The sequence below is a fragment of the Mesitornis unicolor genome, unplaced genomic scaffold (assembly GCF_000695765.1).
Source record: "Mesitornis unicolor isolate BGI_N332 unplaced genomic scaffold, ASM69576v1 scaffold51876, whole genome shotgun sequence".
Classification (NCBI taxonomy): domain Eukaryota; kingdom Metazoa; phylum Chordata; class Aves; order Mesitornithiformes; family Mesitornithidae; genus Mesitornis; species Mesitornis unicolor.
The window spans coordinates 25,651-41,745 of NW_010189907.1; the positions used below are offsets into that span (position 1 = coordinate 25,651).

At 36.3% G+C, this 16,095-nt stretch overlaps 1 protein-coding gene across 1 annotated transcript; it reads right to left on the bottom strand.

The window, feature by feature from the left end:
• Positions 1 to 719: 719 nt before the first annotated feature.
• On the bottom strand, positions 720 to 16,046 carry LOC104542026 (lysine-specific demethylase 6A-like). Its single transcript, XM_010186212.1, has 7 exons — positions 16,016 to 16,046; positions 14,903 to 15,017; positions 12,757 to 12,944; positions 11,400 to 11,541; positions 6,067 to 6,193; positions 5,001 to 5,171; positions 720 to 2,670 (listed from the first exon to the last, which is right to left on the bottom strand). The coding sequence occupies exons 1-7, from the start codon at positions 16,041 to 16,043 to the stop codon at positions 2,641 to 2,643; spliced, it is 801 nt and encodes a 266-aa protein (XP_010184514.1). The 5' UTR covers positions 16,044 to 16,046; the 3' UTR covers positions 720 to 2,640.
• Positions 16,047 to 16,095: the final 49 nt, after the last annotated feature.

Consider the following 16,095-nt stretch of genomic DNA (forward strand, 5'->3'; position numbering starts at 1 on the left):
TTTGCATCCTGTGCTTCGTAATTTAAGAAGCAGAAGTGCTTCATAATAACTACAACTGGTAAAATATTAACTTGTGCTTTTAATAAAATGGAACAACAGCATTCTAAATCATAGCAGCTTATAGATGAAAACTGTCCATCAATTAGGAGCATAGTGTAATTAAGAAGTATGAAAACTGCAAAACATTAAAGCCCTGCAGCAATTCAGATCCATGACAAACCCTTCAAGCAGAGTGAGCAGTACTGCCTGATGCTCTCCTGATTTGGTCTACTTGTTCATTGGTGAAATACAGATTTTTTCTTCCTTGGTAATGGCATATCCTCTTTTCCAAAGGGGACGAAAGGTACAAAGCTCTTTTGATTAGCGCACAGAAGCTCTTTCAATGTTCTTTCACAGCACTGAGAAATGAGGACTTTTTGTTTACCGTTAGTTGAGGTAAGTTATCTTGCTTTTATTTGGGTTTAAGACTACTGTAAAGGAGTAGCTTTTCAGTTGCAGCATGGTTTGTCAAGATTACAATATTTATGACTGCATAAAATACATAAGTAAAAAAAAAAATTATTTGTCGAGTTTGTTATCAAGAGCTGAGACTTACATCTTTACAGAACTGCAAACACTGACTTCCTAACTGCTAGTTGGTAATTCTGCTGGCAAGAGCATTTGTTCTGCTCTTCTTTAACCTCTGTACTCTTTTGTCCAACTGTAGTAAGAACTAGCAAGAAAGCCATTTATAACTATGGTTAAACTGTAGTAACAGCATTAGACAAGCTGTACTGATTCTTCATTAAAACACCCTTCGTTTGAAGCTACAAATGTTAAGAGGCGATTCTTTTTGTTCAAAAGAAACTATTAGCATGCTCTGTGCCTTTAACACTTCACATTGATTACAAAAAATTTAACAATGCAATCACTGACATACTCCACTAATGAGAAATTATGAGAAACTGTTCGGTGCAGAACCTTCTGCATCAGTCAACTCTGATCGATACGAAAGCTAACAATTTTGAAATTTAGATTTAATGCATTTTCAAGAAGCTAATGAGAGAGGAGCAACTTAAAATAAATACCATCATTAAAACTGCAAACTGTTACAATGATATATTATAAACTTGTCCTAAATAAACCTAGTGCTTCAAAAATTTACCAGTGAATTCGTATTACAAAATATGTGAAAGTACAATAGAATACCACAAAACAATGTCCTTTTTTGGGGTCAACAATGACACCAAGATGACTCAGTCTTAACTTTTTAAACTGTTAATAGAACATACTGTAATATATAAGTTGCAATTTGGTTGAATTCTAGAGAATATCCCCACCCAAACTCAAGTTCACCTTTTTCATTCCTCCTCTAAAACTAGTGCCAAACTTCCTGTCAAAGCTGGTACTTTCTTGAAGAGCTTTAAAGTTTAGCTGTTACTTATCTTCTACTACTACATTTTGGCAGCAACTATTTATTGGTCTGTTATTGCAAAAAGTGCAATTTAACAATAAACCAGTCTGAAGGTCATTTTATGTCTTGAGGATACATACCATATATTTCTTTAAAAATAATCATACTTTTGTAAGCAATACTTTACAGTAGACACCTCAAATCTACCATAGATGTAAAACTTAAAACGAGAAAAATTTAGTCTCTAAATCTTTATACACATATTTATATTCGAGTTTCTATATATATTATATATATACACAAGCACAAGAGTATATATAAAATATATATATAATCAGATTCAAAAAAAGAACAAAAACTGGGCACTGTACATAAAATCTTTTTAAAACTCAAACAATAGAAAAACTTTAAACATTAAACAATTTTAATAAAAGTTTCTGTACAATGCTAAGCAGTTTTATTTACATATAGAAAATGTAATAGGAGTAGTGTTTGAAATTACAGAACTCCTTAAAATTTCAATGGCAGGTAATCTGGAAAAAATAACAGCATTCCATTCACAAATATTTTCAAGCAATAAATATGTATTTATAAATAGTGTAAATTTACATCAAGATTAGAAACAAAAATCACAAATCTGAAGTTTATTCCTTAGTCTATGTGCAACCCATTTATCTTTGTGACTTGGCTGTTAATTGTTTTAAATTTTATTTAGGAACCAAAAGTGTAACCGTCATGGTTTCAAAACAAGACAGAAAAACATAAAAGCAGTAAAAAATTTATATCACCTAACTCTTCACATTAAAAAAAAAAAAGTTGCCCAAAGAAAGACTTAAAATTTCTAACTACCTTACAAAGAAATGACCAGCTAAGCTAGTACTTTTTCCAAGGGAAATTCTGAAAGGGAAAAATGGATGAAACCAACTCATCAGCCCAGAAACAGAGAAATACAAAAGAGGTGGTCTTCAAGTCAGTAGTCTGTATAATGTTGCCAGTTTTGTCAGATATATACAAAACATGGAATTATTTTTTTGAAGTACAGCTGGATGAGCTTTATTTGTTTTGAGTTCTGGAGTAGGAGGCAGTGCTCTCTCCTGTCCAGTTGGTTGACACTCCGCACTTGGAAGGTTGCATAGACACAGCTTTCAGCCAGCAGCCTTACGGGATAGCTACAAAAATCAGTGGTGCAGAACTGGGTCACTTCCTGAATATCAGAAAAGTTTTCATTTAATGTCCATGAAAAAATGTCAAGATGAGGAGGATGGCAATGGAGGAGCCTGAAAAAGAAAACATTAGATTACCTTTTCTACAAGGGTGTAAAACTCAGTTGCTTAACCGAGACCTGCACAAATTGTAACCACGAGAGTTTAAAGTCACAAGCACTACTGTTTTTACACTTCAGAATCTTTGAGGTGGATACTGGGGGTTTTTTTCCAACTTACTCAAATACAATGCAAATTTTACAACTACTCTGCATTAGGATTTCGCCTATACTGCAGACTGGAGTATGTTGTGGGAATGTCTGTGTTAATACAATGTAAGCTGCCAAAACAACTCCCATTGTGGCCGCAGAGAGCTCAGTATAGAGACATCTTTATAGACTCTAAAACAGGGATTCTCAACCTGTTTACCAGTGGGGGTAGGGAGAGATTGTCCATTTGTGACTCTTCAGATGCCTTCATTTTTCCCTCTCTACCTAAACAATAACATATAACCATGAAGTTAGGATATCTGTGGAAAGGGTCTCAGATTCTCTGACATGGGGACAAAGTTGGGTTTTGTGTTTTGCTTGTTTGTTTTTGGCTTTGTTTTGTTTTAATCCTGGAAGACAACACCTGAGTGCCTCAAGAGAGAAGTAAGCTACGTGTCTTGTTCCTGCTTGCTTTCAGGAGACAAGGTCTAGAAGACACCTGTTTCCCAGTATTGCACTTTGTGGCATTACCATCAAAATACTGAAGTTTTGATGGCATTTCCTTCTCCTCTTTTCCTGCTCACCAGTCTCTCATGACATGGAATCCCTTCAAGGAGCTGCTCACAGTCTTTAAAGACTCTTTAAATCATACCATAGTACCCACCTATGAAACACTAACAGTAGCTGATCCCCATGTTTGCTCCCAGTACTTTACCCAAACAGAGCCTCTCTATTAGACCTATTGCACCTTTGCCATCTGAGATTATCTTTCCCTTCTGACCTGCAACAAACTTCATTTCTTCTCTTAGATCTGCAGGATACCACTTTTAGGCTATGACTCCTCTTAATTGAGACAGTATCCCCTTTAAAATAAATTAATGAGCACACCAATTTCACAGGAGAACAATTAATGCCCTTTAGGGCTGCAGGTATAGGCTTTGATAGGGGAGTGAGCTGCTCACAGGTTGAGAACCCTTGTTCTAGGGACAGTACCATCACTTATCTATATAACGATACAAACACAGACAACAAAATACCCATCCCTCCCACCTCTTTTCATACAGAAACGTTCTTGCCCACTTTCACTCAACTGGATGATGGATCTGAGAAGAGGTGTTTATTTATATGCTTTTCTATAACAGATCATCACTTGGAAATCGCAGTATTTCACAAACTATAATGACAATGGGCTCTTAGAAGTATGAATTGCAGTTCAACCACCTCAGGCTCGGTAGGACCAATGAAAAGAACTAAATTCAGAGAACATGGTCCTGCACTCTCACCAGCCGCTGCTACTGAACCTTGAGGCCTTGGCTCAAAAGGTCACAACTTATCACGCTAACATTACACAAAATAATTGTCTAAGCATACAGTTTCTGCAGCACCTGGAAATGAATCAAAAGGCACAGCCACTTCTGGGCTGTTGTATTTAATTCAACAGGAAATACGCATAATACTCAGTCCAACGTTTGTCTCCTTTGACAGAAAGGCAAGGCTTATAAATAAATCCAGCATCGCTTTCATTGTGATAACAAACAAGCCATCTTTGCCTGAAACAATGAAACCTGGGTGAAATGTTAGGACAGTTGTGCTGACACAGTTCAAAGCAGGAGGCTGCCATACATAGCACAAAGCTATAATGGCAAAGAGGCTTTTTGCTTTAAATTGAAATGCAAAGGAGGCCCCAAGCCAAAAGACAGAACTGTTTGAGAGCATCCACTTGCTAAGCAGAAGGACAGTGCTGATTTGGGAGGGGATGGGTGGGGAAGGGGAAGGAAGGAGTCTGAGTGCATAGGATGCTCTGCTGCTATACTGACTTCATACCACAACCAATGTATTAGAGATGCTCTTGAACCTGGTGCTAGTTTCTCCAAGCTTCACTGTCCTGATTCTTCCCATCTCCATCTGATCCAGTTATGGTCTTCAGGTGATCTCTATTGGATTTTTAAAGCCACAACTTTATGAATTGTAACATCATACTTTTCCTGTAAACTCAGCGGTTACGATCTGTAGTAAGTTACAGTACTATTTCACATAATTCTGACTCTTCAGCGTTTTGTGCTGCAAACATCACACACAACCCATACCTCCATTTGAACCAGAAAGTCCATGGTACTCATACAGTGGAGTACCAAGACAGTCTACAACTGCTTTACAAATAATGTACTTATGCACCCACTTATTAATTTGACTTACTAATGTAAATTGATCATAGACTTGCATCAAGTCCTCCATTTTGTACTGTTCTAGCACCACAAAATTTTCCAGGTTCGTGCTTATCTTTCGTGCACAGTCTTGGCAATGTACAACATAGGTCTTTCGAGAATTGCTCTCACTAGTGACAAAAAGCAGATCAAAGACTTCCACCTATTAGATAGGAAACAGAAAGCCAACTGTTAGAATTTCATTTTTTAAAAGTTAAATCATAAAAACTGTATTTTATTTAACATTTACACCCTTATCATGTGCATGCAAAGAGAAAAATTAGATTAGTACAGGGAAAATCTATCCTCCTAAGGCTCAGGCAGAGAAGTGAAGTATTGTAAAAACACTAATATTACACTTAGGAGGTCTGCATGAACAGCGCTATGGGAAAGCTTCTGGTCAATACTGACAAAGCAGGATTCATACTCTGAATAGGGGATACTCAGTAAGGTGGGGATTTATAACAATTATACGTAATTTTCCTTTTTAAAATTTGTCTGCAAAGGAAGTTAATGATTTATTTCCTTATTATTCAGTCACAAGCTCGTCCTGCTTAAGAGGCTCAGTCAGAAGGTAACTAGAAACGGATTTTCAGGGGGTAGGAAAATTTTAATGTCTTTCAAGATTCATGAAAACTATTATCCAATACTTAAAGGAATTATTAACAGTAAGTAGAATCAAAACTTTCAGCAAAAAAGTATATCCTGTGAGGAAAATATACTTAAATTCTCTTTCTTTTAGGGCTGCTGTTGACTTCTGAAATGAAGACAGATACATCTTTAAAATGAAACTCAGCAGATCAAATTATATGAAGGAAGGGATAACAACTTTTTATACTGAGAATTGAAAATCGACCTAGTGAATAACAACACGGAGACTACAGCAAAAACAGCTTGATAAGGTCTTTGAAGACAGAACTGCATCACATGTATGTGTTTACAGTATACTGTAGATGCTACAGCCTAAAAGCAAAATTACAATAGCAAGAACAAAATACAGAACAGAATTTAAATAAAGAATACAGTAGGACACAAGCCCAACACATATTTTTACTGACCTCACAAATGCTACAGTAATGAGCTGGCTCGTCCTTTGCTCGCCCATGCCAGACAATCTCTTTTCCTGCAGCAATCAGAGCTTCCCTCAGTGTCTGACACTGTTTGAGAGTTCTTAACAGGCAGTACCTGCAATCACAATCAGTTGTATATTCAGTTCAATGTTCAGATTTACAGCAAGATTCAAGTAGGCTTAAATTTCCTCCAAGACCCTGTACCTGGAGTTTCCTCTTCCTCCGGGATTTCGGAAACAGTTGGTTAATAAGAACGACCGTGACTTACATAGCAGTCAGACTCCATGTTTATGAACCTCTGGATAGGTTTGTTCCATTTCAGTACTGCCCCTTGCCCTGCCAACAGGCTGCACCTTTCATTTTTTGACTGGAACGCATGAGTGCTCTTTCACGCACAATAAAACAAGGTGTTCTCAGAAGCAACTGATGTATTTTATTTTGAACTATGAATTAATCAGCAAAAAGTTAGTTTGAACAGTCAAGTTCAAAATAACTGTTTATATTTTGTGTAAATGACTATAGCCTATCCAAAGAACTGTTTTAACTAACATCCTCAAAACCATGTTATCAACACTACTAAATTTTCAGTTATCCCAAGTCTAGAAACCCAAGTTCTGACAGGAATCATGCTGCACACAGTGGAAATAAAGTCTACCAACATGTATCTTCTTCCACAAAGAAGGGAAAAGAATAGACAGGTTGGTATTAGAAACGAACATCCCTTCTTAAGAAAAAAAGAAGATTAAAAAAAACCCATTTATTTTATGAATGAAGAAAAGAAATCGTCAAATGTCAAATTAAAATCAATAATTCCCTGCCATATTTCTGTAAAGGATAAAAAAAAATTACTTTCACAATTTTATACAGTTCTCTTCTGCACTAGAAAAATCTAATTTGTTTTCTAGCATTGTATGAGCTACGTACGGTCTCTAAAAAAAAAAGCTGGAAAAATAGGTCGCCAGATTTCTAAATTACAATGTTATTTACAGTAATTTTTAGCTCTCAGCTATCTTATTTATTTGAGCTGCAGCCTCTGCAGCCTTTAATTTTCTCCTCCACAGGGTGGTTACGTTACATGCTCATTAGATGGAGAAGGAAGATTGAAAAAATGTAAGGGGAAGATTAAACATTGGACAGAAAACAAAGTGCTCAAGAGTTCTCTCAAAACATTTTCAACTGGATCGTTCTCCCATTTTAAAGTCTTAAATATGGAATATATACATTCTGTATTTTTAAAAAAATGTTTCTTCCATGTTTCCAAGTAGTTAATAGACTCTGAGGCTTACTCTGAGATACTCTCCTCTTGATATTTTACAATTAAGACTGTTCATCTTCACTAAAAACAAGTCTATGGCTTCATTAATACCCTCACTGTAAGAACAGTGCAAAACGGAAAGCGTGTTTCTATGTTAAACACCGTATTTTCATACACTGAATTTCAAGAAAATTAAACAGCTAATTTAGCTCTAACTCCTTCAACACTTTCAAAGTTTGATGTTAATGGGACTGATGCTAAGACCAACCATATGTGATAGACCATGTATTAATTCACTTGAATGTTGGGCTAACGTAGATGGGTTTCTGATGAATTCAGTAGTGTTCTTTTACACAATATAGCCTGATTTCAAAATAACCTTAAAAGCTACCATGCTTCTGTTCTCTTCTGTTATATCTGGAGAAATCTTTGAGCAACTGGAGGTACACCTGCACACTTGCCACCACTGTTCTCCCCTCCTGACTTCCAAACAGTTATTTTCAAGGAGTCTTCTAGTGTTACAGTTGTGAAGAAAAAATTGCCCAAAATGTAACCCACATATAACACTGCTGCAATGTTTGCCAAATTTGCAACCAAAGCTGAAAACAATAGCTGGAAGGTGAATTCCCCCTCCTTGGATAAAATTCAGATGCCAGTACTGGCACTTGAAAACATAAACATTAACCATTTCATGGTGTCAAAGAATGAAAGAAACCATGTGAACGACCACTTTGAAAATGCATCACAATTTCCTAAAGTATGGGAAGCCTAAAGAAAGCCAAAAAGTTGTCTAGCAGAGTCACAATGTGTAAGTTAAACTGTGTCAGCTTTTAGTATTGTAGGCCTGCTTTTATTCTCGTACAGTAAGAATTCTGGACCATGTATCTCTCTCAAATTCTTTACAGGTATGGCATAAGGAGTATGAGTAAATCATGTCCAGTCATTCAAATATTTAAGAGAAGGTTATTTTAAAACGGACATAATCCTGATTTATTCTAGAAGGGCAGTGAGAAACCTGTTTGAATATTCAGATATCCAGTAAAACTTTTTGAAGTGTGGAGATAATCCTAACGGCAATGCAAAACCGACCTCTCTCTATCTTTCAGTAATGTAGCTTTCCTACTGATACCAAAATGTATTTTATTTGGCTTCATGATTTTGTGAAAAATAATTTCTCCTATGTCATGTTCTTTTCTGTTTCTAAAACTATTTTTGTAAAAGAACTTAGTATTTCAGTTACTTCAGAATTAATTTTTTATTACATATTACCACGTTCCCACTACCTCTAAAATTCTCTTCCTCAGATGCATTTGTAAAAGTCCTTCCAGCTTCCATCTAAGAGGTCTGCAGTTAATTTTTCTTTTCTGGAGGGCTGCGCTTCCTCAGTCAAGTTTTAAATCATTCTGTCTGCCTGTGTTCCTGCTCATGATTCTAATGTTAATATAAAAATCTTTAAAAAACATTTCATGATAGCATTTCAGTTTCTGCTCTTCGTCTTTTATCTAGCAAGACAGCACCGAGTTGCACATTAACTAAAAATACAAGGAGGCTTCAGATTTCTTCCAAAAGCAAAGTTTCCTCCTATTATTTTTCCCCTACTGCTGTTCTGTTCGTTTTCATCATTGATCAGGTTCCCACTATTTATATGCATGCTCAAATTTTAGTTTATTACCACTTCAATGGTTACTCTAACATAGCTCAGCAAGACGTATTTGTATTTGTCTTTCAAACTGGAATTCCAAACTACTTTTTATTGTTTTCTAAGAGCTATTCTTTTGTACTATTCTGATACCTAAGCAGCCCCAGAGACAGAAGTCAAACTAATGAAACACTTCAGGTATCTTCAACGTGCAATTTAGATACAGACCTGCACTTGGCAAAAAGATGACAGCTGTGTCACTGATAAATTTTTTTTTCTTGATGACAAATGAAGTCATCTATTCAACATGAAATTCAACCAGCTGTATCAGAAATCACTATTTCTCAAGTGTTTTTATATACATGCATATACACACGCATTTATATTCTGTACATTATAAAATCCAGGAGCAGTGGACAACAGCTACTTGCCAACTGGTGCTATTTTCCTGCAGACAAACAATTCACAGGGAAATTACGCAACTGCTTTCCTATCTTAAGGAGATTTCTGAAGGTATCTGCAGTTTCAGTATGCTTACAAAGCCAAGGTCAGACACTAGACTCTGTATTCTGGTGACAGCTGCATCATAACTATAGAGGTGACCACAATGAAGAGCTATCTCAGGTTGCTGCCGCTAGACGTTACAAACCAGAGCTCATCACTGGATCTTCTTCCCCGCTGCACGCCTAGCATGGAACTTGGGATATGGCTGACAACTAACTTGGATGGAAGGAGGGCCTCATTCAGATAAACTGGAAGTGGTTTCACTAGACTGGAAAAAGCAAACACATCCAAGACCAAAGTTCGTATCTCCTCCTCAGCATCGTTTATTTGTAATGTACAGCTAAAATTTAGGTGTCCAGAAAAAAACCTCAGCTGCCATGAGCCACAAGACAATAGCAACCAACCATTTTGTCCTCATTTCATCACAATATTTTGAGATATTCTTTTGGAGAATGATGCTATGCTTAATTGTTTTTCTCCTTTTAAGCCCATAGCAAAAACCTCCAAGCTTGTGCAAATGCAAAACAGGTCCCAAAATATCGAAATCATATTTTGCCAAAAAGGTTCCAGAACTCTTTTGAGCTTTACAATATATGCCTGCTGGTCTGGGCTTCTTTATTTTTTTTATGGACTTTTTGGCTTCCTCCCTCCCACACCCTGCTTCTTTCCCCTGTTTCTCATTTCTAACTATTCAGTTTCTCCTCTCTCTTTTATGACAGCTGGCATCCTGACTATAAGCACTAATAGCTTTATTGAAGGGGAAGGACTGTCAAGCCTTCAGCAAAGATTTTCTTTACCCTAGATATTGGTTTCTAGATTTTAAGAAAAGTATTCACACATAAATGCTACTCCAAAATCTAGCTTTGCAGTGACTACAAACCTCCCCATCTTCAACTTCCAACATTCCTGGTCCTTACAAAGTTACCATTTCACCAGCTCTACCATTCTGCAACAGATTTTCAAGCCTATATTTAATTCCTACTGTAAAAAGATGTCTCACTCAGATGTCATCAATAAATCCTACTAGAGAAAATATTTTTCTTTGCCCTTTTTTGCAAGTTAACCCACTCATTTTTTAAAGATCCATTTCAAGCGAAATTATAAACAGATCTGATGCTTGTGGATCCACTATGTTGAAAAGACTAAGAGATGCTCAAGCTAGAAGTTCCTTTGGTAGACTTAAGAAAAACAGAGTAACTCTCATGAGGAGCCATTTGCTTTGGAATTCATTCCCCCACTTCCTTTAGGACAATCCTATGATATCTGCTGAAATTCATTCCTCAACCTAGGTATAATGGTGCTGCAATATGTTGAAGGTGTGCTCTGAAGAAAACTACTAAAGATGCTTGGAGCCTGGAATATTCCTGAATTTTGGAATATGTGTATGAGAAATGTCCCTAGACTCATTTCTCATTTTACATTGCATTAATTCACAAAAGAAAGAGCAAAGGGAATGAGCTTTTCACATTTCTATGTGCCTCTATTTAAAACATTTATACTGGATCTCCAAATGACAGCGCGAGAGCAATAACTTAGAGGTTCTGGAAACGTAAAATTAAGCTTAACTTTGCTGTAAGAAAGACTAAAAATTCTAGTTCTAATATTTGAGTTGATGACCTAATTTTGTTATTTCTTATAGTATGTACTCTGAACAGCTTTTGTCATCTAAGTCAACTGCTTCTGTAAACTGCTATATTAAGTCTATGGCATGTTAAAAGATCATTCTAAAAGCTATGCCACAATATCAAATACGATGTAATAAAATTAATGGTATTTATAAATTGATTATTTGAAAAACAGAATATAAAATAATTTTGGCTTGATTCTTAGGAATGGAAAAGTCTTACAAAGGATAACTTACAACTATTATTTATGCTTGAAGAGGAAATGGGTACAGTAAACATTCAAATAAGTAAAACTTACTTTATCATTTCAAAAAGCTTTGGATCCGAGACCTTGATATTTCGAGCCATATTCCATGAAAGATGAACCATGGGTACTATGGACTTTACACTCTGCAGTTTATTCCACTCGTACCGTTCCACTGCCAATTTATATTGACAGGCTATACCAAAACAGAATTACAAAAGCAATTAGTCAAGTTAAGAAATAAGTATCAACTGGAGCCAAAATAATTTCCTTATGATCCAAATTTAGACCACTTAGGGCTAGATTAAATTTCATTCATAATGATCCATTAAGTCCAACTAAACTCGAATTCTATAAAATTCCTTTAATAAGTGTATTTATGATGCTAAAAGAACATGCAATACCAGAGCAGCAGCAATTATCTGTAAAAATAAGTTACTGAAAGGTGTTCTACTTCTATGGTGAACCAAGAGCAAGATTTCAAAAAGGGTTATTTAAAAAAGTTTTAAAATCTGAAATATTTGAAAAGTATATACACAATTGAAACGCCTGCATTTCACTCTATTCACTCTTTATAATCATTTTACAATGTTATAGTAATTATGTGATCTTGAAAAGGAAGACTGCACTTGGAGAGATTTGTTGCAATGACTCAGACTTTTTCATTAAGCAGCCTACGCACCCTGCCCTTTTTAAAGAAATGTTTTACAAAATTTGCTGTGATGGAACATGTGAACTCTGTATCAGTCAGTCATACAATCCTGGAGATACACTATTTACTGCACCATAAAGAAATAAATACACACGTTAAACTATTTAAAAAAACACGTGGTTTTTGGAAGTACGTTCTCTTCAAATGCTTGACAGAATCACATTTTAGCTGTGAAATTTCCTTTCATTCTCACACCTAAAAACCTCCTAAGACCATGGTTCAAAAATAAAGACTTCTAGAGCAGCTCTGAAAAACTTTATACCTTTACGAACAAAATTTTAAAACTGTTCGCATCTCCTGATGCGTTCACTAAAGAACAATTATGTATCCACTGTCCTGAAAAAGTTAGATTGGAGAAGTCCAATTGCAACCTATATCACAGTCTGCTGGGTAGGAGAAATTTTGGGGAAGAAAGTTAAGAAATGGCCTACAAGACAGAGTATATGAATTCACACATTTTTATTCTTCTAATGTTTGCTATACAATTGTAATTTCTGAAAGTCTGTCAATGAATAAGTGCAAGACTGCATTTTTGCTGCTTTGAATTACTTAAAGCTTCAACACAATGTTTTAAAATACATTACGTTCACTTTTTTAATCTAGTAAAGCACGGTAAATTAGTAAGAAATGGTAGGCTCTGTGGCAAATGTAGTACATTACCTAATTACGTAGTTTGGCACAGGCACTATTCAACCATACCTGTAAGAGGGCCAACATTCCATGCGATGTTGTTGCACCAACCGATAGCCTGAACCCAATGAACAGTGCCAGCATTTATCCACACCAAATCCCCTGGCCTCTGAATAAACCTATAAACTGGGACGTTGGCTTCATACAAATCTTCCAAGTTTGGCCACCAAGATCCCATTAGGAAATTCATATTATTCCTGAAACAACAGGAAAAACAAAGTCTTCAGCATTTCTCAGCAGATATACTCGTGGTTGATACTTCAATGAAATTACATGTATAAACCTATCACCACAAAAAATGCTTTCTGCATCTAATCAGCAACACAGGAGGACCAGTCAAAATGAAAATTTCAACTATAAAATTCCTGATCCTAATTTCACATCCTGCAATACATTAAAACACTTAACTATCTAGTTGCTCATGCGAAGTCAGTTCATGGCTTCCAATTATGTTCTATTCTCCTTTAAATCTTCCAGTATTTTATTAATGCTGAGGCAGAGAAATCCTTGGTTAGCTCTAACATGACACTGGTCCCAAAAGCTGCCTTTATAACCAGTGACTGATTTTATATACAGACCATAACAGCTCTTAAGAATGCTTTCTGTTTTGAACAATGTCAACCATGTACTTGTACTGTCAGCATATGCACATGAAGCTTGCCCACACAAGAAGCATGAAGAAACGTCTCCAAATAGATTTCCTGAGCACAAACACTTCCACTATGGTGATGCAAAATACATACTTCTCTCCCATCCTTATCCCAATTTTATCCTGTTTTTATACTGCAGCACGAGAGATAATTTGCCGTTCACAGTTTTCAAAGCCAATTCAGTGCCTCTATCAGGCATTCTAGACCATTTTAGGAGGTTACCAAGATCTTAGTTTCTCTGTCACCCTCAGGACAGTGTCATGGAGGTAGAAGGCATGTCATCATCACAGACACTGCAACTGTATCAGTTGAATTACAATTTGAGATGGCTAATTTTGTAAAGGTGGATGAAATAAGATGTCCATAGATAGACAGAAAATACAGAGCACAGAGACACCGAGATGAATTTGCAGAGCTCTGGCAAAGTTCTGAAAAGTTAAGAGCTTAGTCCAGTTTTAACTGGGCAAGACAAATTAAAAAAAAATCCTGTAAGGTTAACTTCAGAGGCTACGAGGTAAATACTAGCATGATTAGGGGACACAATTGCTCCTCCTCTTATTTTTGCGGTGTGTGCGTGCATGTGTGTGTTTTGTTTTTAAAGCATCCACTCAAGGCACAACATAGAAACCCCAGCCTTAGAGCTGGCTAAGTATTTCCCCAACAGTTAGTGCACCACAACTCTTCTAGCAAGCTACAAACATTTAAGTGTATGCAAAGCATGCCATGACACCTCCTGGGGTCTGAGTCAACTGAGCTCTCCCTCTAGATGCAGCAAGAAACCATGCCAAAATACTAATGACTCTGTACTTGCTTGTGTACAACACCTCCATTAATCATGATGAAGATTAACAGCATACATCACTAGGAAAATACTCCACTGCTCCTAAAAAACCAAAACAAAACCCCAACTCCCTCACCCACAACTTTATTCCATCACTCCACTGCAACAGCCTTGGAAGCTGTTACAAAAGCATCACCATTTGGTAAAAGCAGAGGTCAGCTTTAATACGTATGATAGAGGGCTTAGATAAACAGCAAGGACCGAGATGGACTTTCTGATGTGGAAATGTTACTACTACAAAAACTGGATAGATGCCACATAATTCACACTGGTAGCAGACAGCCTATGCTTATACTAAACTTCTGATCCCCCTTAATATAGTATAAATTTGAATCTTGAACATAGATGAACATTTGCTACTACCAATCTCTCATGTCCTGTATTTCCTTCATTCCTGTGTTCAAAAAAACAAATAATGAACCTAATGTTAATTTTTGAGAGCAAAGCTATCACAGGCAGTCCAAGTTTCTGCACATTGCACAAATGTCATATTTAGTCTACATTCTAGATTTTGCACTTTGACTTATTTTAGGACTTCTCTGACTACACAGAGAACCCATAAAGTAATGTTCTCTTACAACACCCTCAGTTATTTCTCCCCTTAAGCCTGAGAAAGGCACAGAGAACTTGATAAAAACAGAGAAAAACAGCACGCCCAGCTTACTTTTCACAGAAGTCATTCATGACACCCCAGTAGCTTTCAGGGACAACAAACCATTCACAGTCACCTGGACCAATATTTATATTTACTGAACAAAAGTTGTTATTTTCTTGATGACCTGAAATTAAGAGAAAAATAAACATACTGTATATAAAACTGATCTATGAAAGTAAGGCTATGAAAATGCAAAGTTACGATTACTAAAAAACCCTACATCACAGTTTAAATATGTACATATTTCCATATATTTACACATGCTATTTAGATGCTTCATGGTGTTAAGAAACACAAGTAAGCTACCAGTGACAAGTGAATTCTGCTTTTGTTAGTTTGTGGACAAAGAAAAGCTGAAACTACCAATCTTGCGAATCTGACCAGTACTTCAGCAGCTCCTTTTCTGTAGGAATAAATGCTTCAAGATGCTAAAGCTTAGATTTTGTGTTTTATGATAGCTCTTTACAGTCCCAGTCAGTAGCAAAACTTCATTACTTCAGGCACTGAATAGACAAGTGGAAAGAAAATCTGTCCCAAAGAGCTTTCAAAATCAATGTAGAAATGCTGGTATTTTATCTTCTTTTGACAGCTGGAAAGCTGAGCCATAATCCCTAATGGAATTAAGTTGTACTTCAGAAAAAAAAGATCCTGAAATTTAGTCCAGGTCCCTCAAGTCTTAGTCCAGTGCCCAAACACTGCACTAATCACTATGGAGTGTTGAGTTCAATCCTCAGTCAATAAAGAATCTACGTAGTAAAAGTAAACTCATTTCTATGACTGCACAAGACCTACTTCGGAAGCCTATACAAACTTTCCAGGCATGTAAAATACAAATACTGTTCCGACCTCTTTTTCCCCCTTAAAGAATACAATATTGCATGCAAGAGGTTAGTATGGTAACTACTCAGCACAACAGAGCTTCAGAAATATCCACTATAAGTTAATGAACTACTTGTACATTCAGAGTTCAGTGAAACAAGAAGTTTTAAAAAAAAATTGAATATGTACAGTTTTATCAAGTTTAGGCATGCTGTAAGACATGGAAAGTCTGAAATGCAGTTAAATCAACACTCCAGCAGTAGAACCTGATTTTTTTTTTTCATGCAAAGAGATTATACTCACCTGGTGTTCTGCTTCCTGGAACCTTCATATACAACTGCACTGTGTTCATGCCCAGGATGGTATGACCAACATGGCTGAGA